This window comes from Schistocerca piceifrons, chromosome 5 (genome assembly GCF_021461385.2).
Source record: "Schistocerca piceifrons isolate TAMUIC-IGC-003096 chromosome 5, iqSchPice1.1, whole genome shotgun sequence".
NCBI lineage: Eukaryota > Metazoa > Arthropoda > Insecta > Orthoptera > Acrididae > Schistocerca > Schistocerca piceifrons.
The window spans coordinates 159,093,229-159,110,485 of NC_060142.1; the positions used below are offsets into that span (position 1 = coordinate 159,093,229).

General features: G+C 44.9%; 1 protein-coding gene across 2 annotated transcripts in view; it reads left to right on the forward strand.

The window, feature by feature from the left end:
• The window catches only part of LOC124798678 (flavin-containing monooxygenase FMO GS-OX5), a 147,951-nt gene extending 135,247 nt beyond the window's left edge, over positions 1-12,704 (forward strand). For both annotated transcript variants that reach the window (XM_047262179.1, XM_047262178.1), the window contains exon 7: positions 12,251-12,704. In XM_047262179.1, coding sequence (XP_047118135.1) covers positions 12,251-12,562 — 312 coding nt within the window. In that variant the 3' untranslated portion in view covers positions 12,563-12,704. The remainder of the gene's footprint in view (positions 1-12,250) is intronic.
• The last annotated feature ends 4,553 nt before the right edge of the window (positions 12,705-17,257 follow it).

Below are 17,257 nucleotides of genomic sequence, written 5' to 3' on the forward strand. Positions count from 1 at the left end.
AAGCACGGAGTAGGTGGTGTCAAGGTTTGGAGATGTTTTTCGTGGTTAGGTTGTGGTTCTCTTATTGCGTTTACTAAATAAAAAAGTGCGTAAGTATATGAACACAAAAAGTGGTGCAAATGGCTCTAACCACTATGGGACTTGACATCTGATGTCATCAGTCCCCTAGACTTAGAACTACTTGAACCTAACTAACCTAAGGACATCACACACATCCATGCCCGAGGTAGGATTCGAATCTGCGACCGTAGCAGCAGCGCGGTTCCGGACTGAAGCGCCTAGAACCGCTCGGTCACAGCGGCCGGTTATATGATCACATCTTACAGCATTGCGTGCTACGAACAGTTGAGACAAGGCAACTGTTTGTATCAACTTGACGATACATTCCGTCATCAACCAAAATCTGTGAGATAATTGTTTCTAGACAATAACATTCCTGAAATGAACTGGCCTACCCGGAGACCCGACGTGAACCCAACTGGACATCTTAGGGATGAGTTAGCACGTCGACTTCACTACAGACCTTAGCGTGCAGCATCACTACCTTAGGTACCAGAAACATCTGAACATTCTCAGGCTTCTCAGGGACTCCATAGATGTACCAAAAATACTACGAATTTGTGAAAGAAAGACTATTCAGAAGGCGTGATGTCAAATTTAAGAGTAACTCGTTTGATTGGTTTCTTGAGGCAACCGTGTAACGAATCAAGAGTTAAGATTAGTGGAAAAAATAGTAAAAGTGATGTTAGTGAATAAAGCAACCAGCTACAAACGATTTTACAGTGCTTTCATTTTACACCTACAAACGGTTTCGGGCCTCCATGCCCATCTTCAGAGGACTAATGTTCCCAGTTACATGAGTGTTGTCAACAGCAGTATGTCGTCAGCTCCAGCACTGCACAAGAATATTTGAATATATAGTGCCACTTTTACGTTGTTTCGATGATAAAAAAGCTATTATGCTTACATTTATTTCGATATAAGGTGATACAGTAGTAAACACTTACATATGTTCCGGTAGACGGTGTTTCGTCTTGCCACGCTCCCAGTACACTTCCAGGGCAATGTACGAGTTGTATTGTGAATAGCACACACATTTTATACACATCGCAGTGGCACGTAAAATACACTTCAGAACATTTGTCACGCCAGTCTGGGCTTCGCACAAGTGCTTTACACTCTGTGTTTTTATTTACAACGCAAAGAGCATCCACTAAACTGAGACATCATTGTTTTCTTATTGGGCAAAGATCTGAACTAAGTAAAGAAAATATGTTGAAGGCGCAACATGTTAAAAAAAGAAAAAGCTTTTACTCGAAGAATGAACTTAATGAACTTATTATTTGAAGACTCTAGAATAAGTAATGTTCAGGGCATTTGTTAATCAACTGGTAGCAGAATTTCAACGAAACATTATAACAACCAGAGTGCATATTGTAATTTATGCATAGACTCACATATCTATCTTATGTACAGAAATTGTGATGATAGCTAAAGTTTAAGTTAACTGAAAGCAACACGAAACTAAAAAGTTAGAGTGTGAGAGAAGGTCAGCGTAATTTCTCAATTTTAGAGTTTGGATTTAATTAATTTCATATCGGCGTCTTACACAAATATTTTCAAACATAAATATATGAAAACTATACTTATGATTATTCTTAATAGGCGTTAAAAAAAAGGAATTTTGTTATTGGGGTATTCAGAGTAGCTATTTATTGTTTGTATTTAGGTCTCCTTGTTTTATGCTATTGTAGTTGTTATGAGATTATGTGGTGCAAGTGTTATTCTTTTCCAATGAGAAATTCTTGTTTGAATTTCTGTCTGTTAGGGGTACGTTTTATGTTTAATTTCTATGAACATTTCAAGGAACTTATGTAGAAATTGTTTATTACATAGCTATACTTGCTCATTTAGAATGCGTTGGGCTAAAATGAGGGTTGAAGATATTTTCCACTTCTTCCAGGAGGACCATTTTCTTACTTTGTTCGTGGTATTTAGTATCTATAAGTTGTCTTTAATGTTATAAACAAAGTGCCCATGTTGATACATGTGAGTGGCGATTGCAAATTTACTCAGTTTTTTTATTCTCAATGCGTCCATATCTTCGTGGATTCTAACGTTAAAGCGTATGCCGATCTGGCCGAGATAAAAAGCTGAATCGGTTGTCACAAACAATTTTATAAATTCCTGACTTTTTGAGGCCTAGGCGGGTGGCTTTGATGCTGTGTATTATATGGTGTTGGGCAATGTTATTGGTATGGAAACTTGTTTTATCTCCTGTCTTTCGGAAAAAAATTGCAACTTGATATGAGATTCTGCCTAGGAAAGGAATGCATGCAAATATTTTCTTTTCTGCTGTGGGTTGTGTATTTACTGAAGGTAACTGTATATCTGCAGTTTTATTATGAAGGTGGTCAATTATTTGTAGCTTATATCCATTACTCTTAACACTTCAGCAGACACTTTCCACGCGGTTTCCTATTATGTAGCGGCCAGCACACGAAACAGATAATCGGAAACGAAACACACACTTTCCCGTTAAATTATTAATCTAAGTATGTTTACTTTGCCCGCCCGGCTAGCCGCGCTGTCTAACGTGTTGCTTCGCGAGCGGGAAGGCATGCCGGTCTCCGGCACGAATCCGCTCAGTGGATTAGTGTCGAGGTCCGGTGTGCTGGCCGACCTGTGGATGGTTTTTCAGGCAGTTTTCTATCTCCCTCGGCGAATGCTGGTTGATTCCCCTTATTCCGCCTCAGTTACACTATGTCGGCGATTACTGGCAAACATTGTCTCCACGTACGCGCGCACCATTATTACTCTACCACGTAAACGTAAACATTTGGGGTTACACTCGTTTGGTAGGAGAAGTTCCCGGGGTTGGGGTTGGGGTTGGGGGGGGGGGGGGGTACACTGGGGGCCAAACTGCACAATAACCCTGGGTTCGGTGTGGGGCGACAGTAGGGTGGGTGAACTGTGGACTGCTGTGGCCTGTTGTGGAGTTGTGAACCACTAAGGGCTAGGGCGGGACGAAGCCTCTCCATTGTTTCTGAGCCCCCAATACAATACACAAGTTCACATTTACGCTGTTTCATAACACGTAAGCGATATCGTATTCGATCGAAGAAAACTATCATGTCAGTCGTCATTAACGCCATTCGAGGCTTAAACAAACGGGCACGGTATCACGACATATTCCGCAGCTGAACGTAACATATTTCCGTATGAGTAACGACGATCGAATAACTTGCCAAGTGTAGACATCTCGGTCTTTATGTATTCGCGGAGTGGATGATGTGGAGCTACTCGCTCTAAAGTTTGTTCCAGCGTCAGCAGAAGCACTTATCGTGCATCCTTTTTTACACAAAATTGTCTATATCGTTGTTAGTTGAAGACCTACAACAATCCCAATTTTTCTGTAAGTAAATCAATACTCTGATTGTATTGTGTAAAATTCTCAGACCGATAACTTTTAAACTTTAACCTCTAGAATTTTTCAAACGGAACCGAGAATAGATAGTTTCTTCTGAACTGTTGCTAAATTTGTATAGCTTTATTGAACTACAATATCACAGTGGAAATTGGTTCAGTGCTTTTAAGATTTTGAAAAAGTTGAGCGATTCAAAAAGTAAAAGAGATCGCTTTAGGAAAACCTCTATGAATATTTTTATAACCAACTGAAACTAATTCCAAAAGTACAAATTTATAAGCTTAATACTACACACCTCTAAAATTTTGGTACAAACTGCATTTTTGAACAAATTAACTATCGGATTGTGCTGAGACTTGAAATCATTGACATCGGCTTAGTTTACATCTAACCAAGTTCTATAACAATATTTAAACTTTTAATTTTACATAGTATTATTACGCAATCTCTTATTTCGTCCTGTTCACAGTATGTGTCAGGCTCTGCTGTTCTGATTTTGGCCGAGCAATTAAGAAAAATCAATAACTCGCTCGTCACAATAGACATACGGATAAGGGTTTACTTCTCCACAATCTATCTACCTATTTGTGACAATCAAGAATATGAACGTCATTGGTTTTATTAATCAGAATAAAAATTAATAAAAATGAAAAGGACATTTACACAAGTGTATGTAGTACGTGCATGGGGAGTCCTAAGCCTTGATAAAAAGTGAAGGGATGTCATTAAAAAACGGTCGGAACAGGCACGAGTAACACCAAACAGTTTTGACACTTCCTAGCGGATTAAAACTGTGTGCTCTACCATCTGAGCTTCCTAAGCACGACCCACGACCCGTCTTCACAGTCTTAATTCCGTCAGTACCTCGTCACCTACCGTCCAAACTTCACAGAAGCTCTCCTGCGAACCTTACAGAACTAGCACTCCTGGAGAAAAGGATATTGCGGAGACATGGCTTTGCCACAGCCTGGGGGATGTTTCCAGAATGAAATTTTCACTCTGCAGCGGAGTGTGCGCTGATATGAAACTTCCTGGCACATTGAAACTGTGTGCCGGAGCAAGACTCGAACTCGGAACCAAACAGTTTTGCTCAGTGACATATCCGACCAGAGGCTCCCCTCTTTCGCGACTCCTTTGGCGATCGGAAAACTGAGGGCTGAAATATCTGCGATTAGGAACATCACGTTGACATCGCTGGTAGCAAAGTCCATGGTCGGAAAGACCACAGCATCGTCTCTCACATACACACGCCACTTCACTGCCATCGGCGGAGGATAACTGACCACGCGGTACCAAGTCTACACCAACTGTAGCATTTCAAAAGGATCAGTGTACTCTTTTAAGTGGGTGACGTACTTTTTCTGGTCTACTTCCATCACACGTTTCTACGTTGTCCGGCCACGGTTCAATTCTCACAATGTCATTATGATGTTAAAAATCCTTTACTTACGGACTTCAGCGTTTAAAAGTATAACCCATAGTAATCAATGTACGCCACATCCCTACAACATCGGAAATTAGACATGGTGTGAAGGTCCTGTATGGTACTGGTAACTGTCGCAAGGGACGCGCAAAAAGAATCCGTGCTTCTTAATATAGACAAGGCCAGTTTAAGTTCCAACTTCACAATTGTAAGCCGGCTAGTGTGGCAGAGCGGTTCTACGCGCTGTGTCTGGAACCGAGCGACCGCTACGGTTGCAGGTTCGGGCATGGATGTGTGTGATATCCTTAGGTTAGTCAGGTTTAATTAGTTCTAAGTCTAGGGGACTGATGACCTCACATGTTAAGTCCCATAGTGCTTACAGCCATTTGAGTTCCTCGCCGCCTAACAGAAGACCATAAAGACCAACGACATTGGTCGAATGATGGACGCGCTTCGCAGAAAGCTGTGCATGGCTGATGGAGAGATTGTTGATGCAGCAAGACGTTGGCTTAGACGTCGACCAGTAGAGTGGCGCTACGCCGGCACACAGGCCCTCGCAATAAGTAGGTATAAGGCTGTCGCAGTGAGCGGAGATCATACAGGGTGGTCCACTGATAGCGACCGGGCCAAATATCTCACGAAATTAGCATCAAACGAAAAAACTACTAAGAACGAAACTCGTCTAGATTGAAGGGGGAAACCAGATGGCGCTATTGTTGGCCAGCTAGATGGCGCTGTCATAGGTCAAACGGATATCAATTGCGTCTTTTTAAATAGGAACCCACATTTTTTATTACATGTTCGTGCAGTACGTAAAGAAATATGAATGTTTTAGTTGGACCACTTTTTTCACTTTGTGATAGATGTCTCTGCAATAGTCACAAACGTATAAGTACGTGGTATCACGTAACATTCTGCCAGTGCGGTCGGTATCTGCTTCGTGATACATTACCCGTGTTAAAATGGACCGTTTACCAGTTGTGGGAAAGGTCGATATCGTGTTGATATATGGCTATTGCGATCAAAATGCCCAACGAGCGTGTACTATGTATGCTGCTCGGTATGCTGGACGACATCATCCAAGTGTCCGGACTGTTCGCCGGATAGTTACGTTATTTAAGGAAACAGGAAACAGGAAGTGTTCAGCCACATGTGAAACGTCAACCACGACCTGCAACAATTGATGATGCCCAAGTAGGTGTTTTAGCAGCTGTCGCGGCTAATCCGCACATCAGTAGCAGGCAAACTGCGCGAGAATCTGGAATCTCAAAAACGTCGGTGTTGAGAATGCTACATCAACATCGATTGCACCCGTACCATATTTTTATGCACCAGGAATTGCATGGCGACGACTTCGAACGTCGTGTACAGTTCTGCCACTGGGCACAAGAGAAATTAAGGGACGATGACAGATCTTTTGCACGCGTTCTGTTTAGCGACGAAGCGTCATTCACCAACAGCGGTAACGGAAACCGGCATAATATGCATTATTGGGCAACGGAATAACATGGCTGCGACAAGTGGAACATCAGCGACCTTGGCGGGTTAATGTATGGTGCGGCATTATGGGAGGAAGGATAATTGGCCCCCAATTTATCGATGGCAGTCTAAATGGCGCAATGTATGCTGATTTCCTACGTAATGTTCTACCAATGTTACTACAAGATGTTTCACTGCATGACAGAATGGCGATGTACTTCCAAAAAGATGGATGTCCGGCACATAGCTCGCGTGTGGTTGAGGCGGTATTGAATAGCATATTTCATGACAGGTGGATTGGTCGTCGAAGCACCATACCATGGCTCGCACGTTGACCGGATATGACGTCCCCTGATTTCTTTCTGTGGGGAAAGTTGAAGGATATTTGCTAACGTGATCCACCGAGAACGCCTGACAACATGCGTCAGCGCATTGTCAATGCATGTGCGAACATTACGGAAGGGGAACTACTCGCTTTTGAGAGGAATGTCATTACGCGTAATGCCAAATGCATTGAGGTTGATGGACATCATTTTGAGCATTTACTGCATTAATGTGCTATTTACAGGTAATCACGCTGTAACAGCATGCGTTCTCAGAAATGATAAGTTCACAAAGGTACATGTATCACATTGAAACAACTGAAATAAAATGTTCAAACGTACCTACGTTCTGTATTTTAATTTAAAAAACCTACCTGTTACCAACTGTTCGTCTAAAATTGTGAGCTATATGTTTGTGACTATTACAGCACCATCTATCACAAAGCTAAAGAAGTGATCCAACTAAAACATTCATATTTGTTTACGTACTACACGAATATGTAATAAAAAATCGGGGTTCCTATTTAAAAAAACGCAGTTGATATCCGTTTGACCTATGACAGCGCCATGTAGCGGGCCAACCGCAGCGCCATCTGGTTTCCCCTTCAAGCTAGACAAGTTTCGTTCTTTGTAGTTTTTTCGTTTGACGCTTATTTCGTGAGATATTTGGCCCAGTCACGATCAGCGGACCACCTTGTATAGAGAAATAAGGTTTTGTAAGCAAAGGAGTTGGGAGTAATATGGTGTACTGGAATCCTGTACAAAACCAACCTGCATCCCTACATAACGCAGTTCGTATTTCTTTGAAACTCACAAGTGATTCCTTCTGCTGATTTCGTGTGGTGTTTTTGCAACCACCGTCTGCAATGGACGACGATGCCTGTCCATTAGCACATGAGGTGTGCCTGGTCTTGAATTACCTGTGGCTGTTCCTTCGCGTGTCCACTTCACAGTCGCACCACCGACAGTCGATGTCGGTGGTTTTACGAAGGCTGAAATGTCACAAATTAGTTTGTTACTCAGATGACATACAGTGACTAGTCCACGTTGAAAGTCACTGAGCTGTCGTGACCGACCAGTTCTGTTGTTACTGCTTCTCTACTGACAACATAATACTCCATGACTCCTTTTATATTGGCGAGACCGCCTCTCGTGACATCTGGTAACCAATTCCGCATTAGATTACGGCGTCCAGAAACTTAATCAGACAGTGTACTCGTATTTTCCATTTTCTTCCAATCAGGAAGATGCTTATTCCGAAGTTTTTCTTGTGTATTTCTTGTGCTATCCGGACAGCGAATTCTGCAGCGCCATACATAAAAAGCGTGTCTGCATTGCTCTGTAGGGGATCGGTAAATAGAATGGAGTTGATCTGGGATCGAACCCCACCCTGTGTCTAGAAAATGGACCTCAAAACGATAGGATCTGGGTATGGGTAGGGTGAAAATCTAAGTACTGAACCAGATCTTCTATTAACGAAGTGCGAATTGCAGTACCAGCAGTGTTCCATGGCTTTTACATGTTGTAGTGCCATACAGCCCTGCTCACTACGAAAAATCTCGTCGTTGTATTCTGTTAATTTATTGGCTCTCTCGAGGGACGATTTCGCTTAGCATCTTGCCAATATTTGCATCTACATATATACTCCGCTATCCACCAAGGGGTGTATGGCGGGGGCCACTATTCGCGCCAAGTCATATGTCTCCCCCTCTGTTCCACTCGCGGAGAGCGCGAGGGAAAAACGACTGTCTGAACGTCTCAGTACGAGCTCCAATTTCCATTATCTTTGAATGGTGATCATTGCGCGATTTGAAAGTTGGTGGTAATAATATATGCTCCTCATCCTCGGCGAAGATCGGATATTGGAATTTAGCGAGCAGCCCCTTCCATTTAGCGCGCCGTCTCTTTGCAAGTGTGTCCCACTTCAAACTTTCTGTGAGATTTGTAACGCTCTCGCTATGGCTAAATGTACCAGTCACGAATCTTGCCGCTCTTCTTTGGACCTTCTCAATCTCTTGAATCAGACCCAACTGACAAGGATCCCATACAGACGAACAATACTCTAAGACTGGACGAACTAACGTATTGTAAGCTATTTCCTTTGTCGAAGGACTGCATCGCTTCAGAATTCTACCAATAAACTGCAGTCAGTTCGCCTTACCCATTACTTGTGTAATATGATCGTTCCATTTGAGATCATTTCGAACAGTCACACCCAGATACTTGACGGATGTTACTGCTTCCAAAGACTGGGCATTTATTTTATACTCGTACATTATTGTGGATTTTCGCCTTGTTATACGCAGTAGGTTACACTTACTGATGTTGAGAGATAACTGCCAGTCATTACATCACGCATTTATTTTCTGCAAATCCTCATTGATTTATTCACAACTTTCGTATGATACTACTTTCCTGTACACTACAACATCATCGGCAAACAGTCTAATGCCGCTGTGAATAACATCAATCCGATCGTGCCCTGGGGCACACCTGATGTTACGCTTGTTACTGTTGAAGTCTCCCCATTGAGGATGACATACTACTCTCTGTCTGTTAGAAAACTTTCTATCCAACGGCATATGTCATCGGATAGACCGTAACCGCGTACTTTTTGGAGCAAGCGACAGTGCGGAACTACGTCGAACACCGTTCGAAAGTCGAGGAATATTGCATCAACCTGGGAGCCGGTATCTAGAGCCTGTTGTATATCATGCACAAAGAGGGCCAGCTGTGTCTCGCATGACCGCTGTTTCCTAAAACTGTGCTGGTTTCTGCAGATGAGCTTCTCAGAGTCTAGAAAGGTCATTATATCTGAACACAAAATATGCTCCATGACTCCACAACAAATCGATGTCAGTGAAATTTGCCGGTAATTATGTGCATCCGATTTTCTACCCATTTTGTAGATTGTTATGACCTGGGCCTTCTTCCAGTCTCTGATACATTATGGTTAAGAATGGTGCTATATTTGTAGCATAGTCAACATAAAATCTTACGGGGGTATCGTCTGGGCCAGATGCCTTCCTGGCGTCTAAGGATTTTAACTGTTTTACAATCCCAGATACACTAAACACTATGTCAGCCGTCTTTGCGTATGTTCGATAACTGAAAGGGAGAATGGTGCTGCAGTCCTAAACCGTAAACGAGTTTTTGAAAGCTAGGTTCAGAATTTCGGCCTGTCAGCAAGAGAAGGTATTGAATTATTTGTAGCGTTCTTAGATTTTACGTACGACGAAACTTTTTGGGGTTACTTTTAGATTACTAGCGTTACGTGATATTTGTTCACTTAATGCAGCTGGTTGGCCTAAATAAAAACTCACTGTTTTAAGACATATTACTTTATTCCAGTTAAGTGGTCACATCCACACTCCAGCACTGCCCCAACAGTAAAGACCCGAAGCAACCTGTTTCTGGGACCCTCACCACATGCGCTGCTTCCGCCATATTCCGACACATAAAGTAGTCTGTCCAAAATAACAAACATTTCTACAACTTTCCCACATTCAGGCATTCTAAAACTATTTTCTATGGCTAAATTCGCTGTTCTTGAGCAATTATAACTATTGTATTTTAATTCTATGGAAAATTCTTGTAAGACATATGGCACATGGATACAGTATATAAGCATACTCATTTCCTACGAAAATAACCAACATGTGGAAGTAGTATCTTTACATTATTTCAAAGAGCCTCTACGATGAGATCTACCACTGACCATCGATGTTATTTTAATGTTATAATGTGTTAACGAAAGTGATACTATCTCTGTTGGTCCATCACGGCCAGGGGACATTGGCTGGTACGTACTCTTCAACGTCAATAAGCTACCAACAGCGGTACACTTTAAGATATTTTCTTTTATTCTGAAAGCAACGAGTTTCGGCAATTCATTTTGCCATCTTTAGTCCCCATACGCTTTTTTTTCAAATCAATGAACTTATCGTTGCTATCACGTCTTCGTATGAAGTATCTGCTCAATGATTGTAATTCACGATATCTAGTTTTATGGCGCTATATGGCAAGTTCCTTGATTTGAAAATAGGGTATGGGGCTGAAGATGGCAAAATGAATTGCCGAAACTGGTTACTTTCAAAATAAAGCAAAATATCTTGAAGTGACGGCTTTTGGTAAGGTTTATTGACATTGAAAAGTGATACTATGTCGATTATTAGGAGCAGAACATCGTGAACGGAATCATTTGTAAAGAGTCCTGTCCGCCAGCCATCTTGAGGCATTGTCTTTTGTTTGTGTACTGTACTTCTGTTTTTGGCTTTCTAATCTTCCTAATGTAGTGGCACCACCGTTTAGGATAGGGAAAGTTAGTTTTGTGTGATATTCGGAGCACGAGCTACAGCCAAGTGCAGGCCGGATTGCAGTAAGTTACACGTACCAGCAGTTGCGAAGGCAAATAGAGGCCACAGGGGTCTAGAACTAACGGAGAGGGCGCACACAGCAGTTTCCATGGCGCAAGTCACAGGCAGAAGGGGGCCACTGGCCAACCTAAGTGTTACGCGTACGTGTCGCGAACCGGCGCGCTTGGCAAAACAGAGGAGCACAACCAAGTATAAATAGATGCTGTTTTCTAACGAGATTCACTGAAGTGTGACAGCTCTCCTGGATGGCAGGGCGTGTCACACCACCAGCCACACACAGAGCAGATGGGGCACCAGCATTCCAGTCCACAGTGGGTCACTGGTTCGACCCTCTGCGGCCAACGTGGGGCATTCAAGTGTGGCAGCTCTCCTCGACGGCAGGGCGTATTACACCGCTGGGCTACACGCAGCAACAGATGGGGCGACAGCGTCCTAGTCCACGGCGGGTCGTCGGTTCGAACCTCTGAGGCCGACGCGGGTCCGCAGCCAGCCAGGCCGGGCCACTCTTCGGCTCGCTACCGTGGGCGTTCGTCTCGGCTCCCGACACACGACGGAGACTTCCGAGGCGAGGGCCGCAAATTCGGACACCAGATAGCGGGCGGTTGTTGCCGTCGTGTTCCCAGCTACGCCAGCCGAGGAAGAAGCAGCAGCGGGGCAGGCCTACAGCTCCCAGCGGAGCAGTGGCCGCTGGTTCGGCTGCTGGCGCAGCCATCTTGATGTAATCGGAACTCTGGAGCTGGCATACAAGGCTGGCTCGACACAGTGTTGCATTGCACAGGCCGCCGGGGTGTTTCCTCAGCATTGCGGGGCCTGTGACGCAGACCGAGGTGAATGGAGCTCTGTAGTGGAAACAAATAAACCATTTGGACAGTTCTGCCAAGTTTTAATACGGCACCTCCTGGCACCCAACCGACTACATTTGGTGTCAATACACCACATTTGGCATCTGATACCCACAACACTACCATCAACAGTCGACGTCGATAGATCTAGAAGGCGTGAAATGTCCCTGATGGATTTGCTACTCCGGTGACTGAGGTCTCTTGAGTGAGGCACTCTGATTTTACTGCTTCTCTTTTGACAGCAAAATGATCCGTCTCATTTTATACTAACAGGTCTTCCTCCCGTGACATCTAGTGGTCAATTCTGCATCACATAGGTACGTAGGTCGATCAGATAATGTAAGTACAGGGGTACAGGAGGTGGTGCGGTCTGTTGGCAGGCGCGCTTCTTCCTGTCGCTGCTGGACGGCGGTTGGCAGCTGCCGAGCCGCGAGCAGATGCTGCGCGACACGGAGGCGGAGGCGGCGGAGCGCGCGGCGGCCGGGCTGTGCGGCCGGCAGTTCCACATGATGGGCGAGCGCCAGGGCCGCTTCTACCGCGAGCTGGCCGCCGTGGGCCGCGTCGCGCCGCTGCCGCCCGTGCTGGCCAAGCTGCACGACGAGAGCAGCCGCCGCTTCCTCGAGGACCTGCCCGGCTACCGGCGGGACGTCTACCGCCTGCTCGACGACCACAGCTACGTCCAGCTGCGCTGACACTGGGCCAAATCGCGCCCACAGCCTGTAACGTCTGCCTTCTGCTGCAGAGCTACTCGTCAGTGTGCAAATACCGTTTCACGTATCCTGTACAACGCTGTATCGCTCTGATACCAATTAAATATAATTTGAAAGCCGATAATTGCTTCATTATTGTTGTCGTGGTCTTCAGTCCCAAGGCTGGCTCCATTCCTGGTTCCTTATGCATGTCGTGATATCGTAAAATTCCCAAAATATATTCACTACACTGTTACTTCTAACCTAGATCTTATACCGCACCATCAGCTTCAAAGTAGTACCCTTGTATTGTATTGTATTGTATGTTAACCAGGGACCTAGAAACGACGGAGAGGCTCCGTCCCCGCCGCAGCCGCAGTGGTCCACAACGCCACGACGACTACCGCAGTCCACTTCACCCCTCCGCCGCCCCACACCGAACCCAGGGTTATTGTGTGGTTTGGCCCCTGGTGGACCCCTCCAGGGGAACGTCTCACACCAGACGAGTGTAACCCCTATGTTTGCGTGGCAGAGTAATGGTGGTGTACGTGTACGTGGAGAACTTGTTCGCGCAGCAATCGCCGACATAGTGTAGCTGATGCGGAATAAGGGAAACCAGCCCGCATTCGCTGAGGCAGATGGAAAACCGCCTAAAAACCATCAACAGACTGGCCGGTTCACCAGACCTCGACACAAATCCGCCAGGCGGAATCGTGCCGGGGACCAGGCACTCCTTCCCACCCGGAAAAAGTAGTACCCTTGCTAACCAATACACCCAACCCAAAGATCTTGTCTCCTTCGCAAACTATCCTGAAAGTCTTCCTTATTCTTAAAAAAAAAATCACAGACGTTTACTGTCATCTGTGATTCTGCTTAAATCTCGTCCATTGTATCAAATCTTTGCCAGCTTCACTTGAGTTTCATCTTCAGGAAGAGAAACAAGTCATATGGAATTGTGTCTGGTTGGCGTCATATGAAGAGACTAAGGAAAGTAAATGTTATGGGGAAATAGGACCACTCACTCGCTCACTCGGATGGCTTCTTTTGGGCGTGACGATGCCTCCCTGCACTCATTATCTACCTCCAGTTCCTCCTGTATTGCGCCACTTCCTTCCATTCAGTGACACCCAGCACTTAGCAGCCCGAGGTCACCTCGTCTTGCCATCTGATTCTTGGTCGTCCAGGGGGTTTTGAGCTTTCCATCTCCTTGTCATATATCTGACAGACTATTCTGCGAGGGTTCATTCTGAGAACATGGCCTGTCCATTTCAAAGGTCTCACTTTGGAGAATTTCACTGCCGAGGGTTGGTTGGCTATCTTAACTAGTTCTTTATTAGCTCTCCAAACCCATCTATTGGTTGCCTGGTCAAATGTGCACTTTATGATCGAAGACTGAGAGATTGCGCTCTTCTTTTTTGGCCCCAATCGGCGATTCCGCTCCATAGAGCAGTACTGGCCTGATAATTGTGTTGCGCAGTTTCACCTTGCTTTCCCTCGTCAATAGTTTGGAGGACAGAAGTTTTTGAATAGAAAACTACACTTTGTTTGCATTCTGTAGTCTAGTTCGGTATTCTACCTATCTGTTATTTCAGTCATTCGTACAGTGTATTGTCACATTAATGTGACAACTGGTCAAAAGCCTAATAACCACCTTTTGCAGCGCCAGACGTGTAGCAAGGTTCTAGAAGGCATCGACAAGGTTGTGGAGCCATGCCAATTACAGTGCTGTTGCCATCTGCACTAGGTTTCTCAGTTGAGAATCCACGGTGGTCGAGGTAGTCACACAGGTTCTCGGCTGGGCTTAAATCAAGGAAGTTTGGTGCTCAGGGGAGTACGGTAAATTCATCCTGGTGCACTTTGAACCACACACGTACAGTGCAAGTCGAGTAACACGTTGTATGTCCTGCTGGCAGATGCCATCATGGTTCAAATGAGTCTAACCACTATGGGACTTAACATCTGAGGTCATCAGTCCCGTAGACTTAGAACTACTTAAACCTAACTAGCCTAAGGACATCACACACATCCATGACCGGGGAAGGATTCGAACCTGCGACCGAAGCAGCAGCGCGGTTCCGGACTGAAGCGCCTAGAACCTCTCGGCCACAGAGTCCGGCTGATTCCATCATGCTGGGGATAACAAGCTGCATATAGGGGTGGGCTGGTCCCCAAGGATAGATGTGATGATGATGATGATGATGATGATGTGGTCTTCAGTCATGAGAATGGTTTGATGCAGCTCTCCATGCTACTCTATCCTGTGCAAGCTTCTTCATCTCCCAGCACCTACTGCAGCCTACATCCTTCTGAATCTGCTTAGTGTATTCATCTCTTGGTCTCCCTCTACGATTTTTACCCTCCCTGCTGCCCTCCAATGCTAAATTGGTAATCCCTTGATGCCTCAACACATGTCCTACCAAGCGATCCCTTCTTCTAGTCAAGTTGTGCCACAAACTTCTCTTCTCCCCAATCCTATTCAATACTTCCTCGTTAGTTATGTGATCTACCCATCTAATCTTCAGCATTCTTCTGTAGCACCACATTTCAAAAGCTTCTATTCTCTTCTTGTCCAAAATATTTATCATCCATGTTTCACTTCCATACATGGCTACACTCCATACAAATACTTTCAGAAATGACTTCCTGACACTTAAATCTATACTCGATGTTAACAAATTTCTCTTCTTCAGAAACGCTTTCCTTGCCATTGCCAGTCTATCATTTTATATCCTCTATACTTCGACCATCATCAGTTATTTTGCTCCCCAAATAGGAAAATTCCTTTACTACTTTAAGTGTCTCATTTACTAATCTAATTCCCTCAGCATCACCCGACTTAATTCGACTACATTCCATTATCCTCGTTTTTCTTTTGTTGATGTTCATCTTATACCCTCCTTTCAAGACACTATCCATTCCATTCAACTGTTCTTCCAAGTCCTTCGCTGTCTCTGACAGAATTACAATGTCGTCGGCGAACCTCAAAGTTTTTATTTCTTCTCCATGAATTTTAATACCTACTCCGAATTTTTCTTTTGTTTCCTTTAGTGCTTGCTCAATATACAGATTGAATAACATCGAGGAGAGACTAAAACCCTGTCTCACTCCCTTCCCAACCACTGCTTCCCTTTCATGCCCCTCCACTCTTATAACTGCCATCTGGTTTCTGTACGAATTGTAAATAGCCTTTCGCTCCCTGTATTTTACCCCTGCCACCTTCAGAATTTGAAAGAGCGTATTCCAGTCAACATTGTCAAAAGCGTTCTCTAAGTCTACAAATGCTAGAAATGTAGGTTTGCCTTTCCTTAATCTAGCTTCTAAGATAAGTCATAGGGTCAGTATTGCCCCACGTGTCCCAACATTTCTACGGAATCCAAACTGATCTTCCCCGAGGTCGGCTTCTACTACTTTTTCCATTCGTCTGTAAAGAATCCGCGTTAGTATAGATGTATACTTTGGTTAATCCATTGTGCCTTCCAGAATGATCACCCAGGGAATTTCACGAATACAGTAACCAGGCCATAAAGCTCCCTCTTCATAGAACTTTCAAAAGCTTCACGCCGTAAACGCCAATGGTCATGTGTATGATGGAGCATAATTTGCGATTCATTTGTAAAGGCCATCTGTCGCCACTCATTGGACGTTCAGTTGCGGTACTGGCGTGCAAATTGTAGCCTTCGGCGCCTATGAACAGCAGTCAGCTTGGATGTCTGGACCAGGCTCCTGCTGTGGAGTCCTATGCACATCGACGTTCGCTGAACGATCGGTGAGAAGACACCGTTGGTAGCCACTTGGTCCATCTGTTGTTCAACAGTTGCACGTCTCCAGAATTAGATCGTCACTCTGCAGCGGAGTGTGCACTGATATGAAACTTCGTGGCAGATTAAAACTGTGTGCCGGACCGAGACTCCAACTCGGGACCTTTGCCTTTCGCGGTCCTCACAGCTTTACTTCCGCCAGTACCTCGTCTCCTACTTTCTAAACTTCATAGAAGCTCTCCTGCGCAGGCTGTGGCAAAGCCAAGTCTCGGCGATATCCTTTCTTCCAGGAGTGCTAGTTCTGCAAGGTTCGCAGGAGAGCGTCTGTGAAGTTTGGAAGTTAGGAGATGAGGTGCTGACGGAATTAAGACTGTGAGGAGGGGTAGTGGGGTCGTGCTTGGGTAAGATGGTAGAGCACTTGCCCGCGAAAGGCAAAGGTCCCGAGTTCGAGTCTCGGTCCGGCACACAGTTTTAATCTCCCACGAAGTTTCAGTTGTACGTCTATTCGCCCATACAATCTCTGCAGCCGTCGTTGACACTTGTCGTCTGTGGCCCATAGTACACCACAGTTGCCTCAGTGCTGGTTTTGGATAGCGACATTTTTCCATGCACTGCATACTTTAACCAAGGCTGCATGTGAACAGTTTACACACTTCACCGTTTCGGAAATGCTTCCATCTTAGGCGAAGACCGATGATCATGCCCTTTTCGACGTCATATAAATCGCTCGGTTTCTGCATTACGACAAATACATAATTGTTTTCCGCATGCCCCAAAATGCTTTATATGTGATCCACTGTTAGTGATGAAATGAAATGTCGTGTGACGAGGGCCTCCCGTCGGCTAGACCGCTCGCCTGGTGCAAGTCTTTCGATTTGACGCCACCTCGGCGACTTGCGCGTCGATGGGGATGAAATGATGATGATTAGGACAACACAAC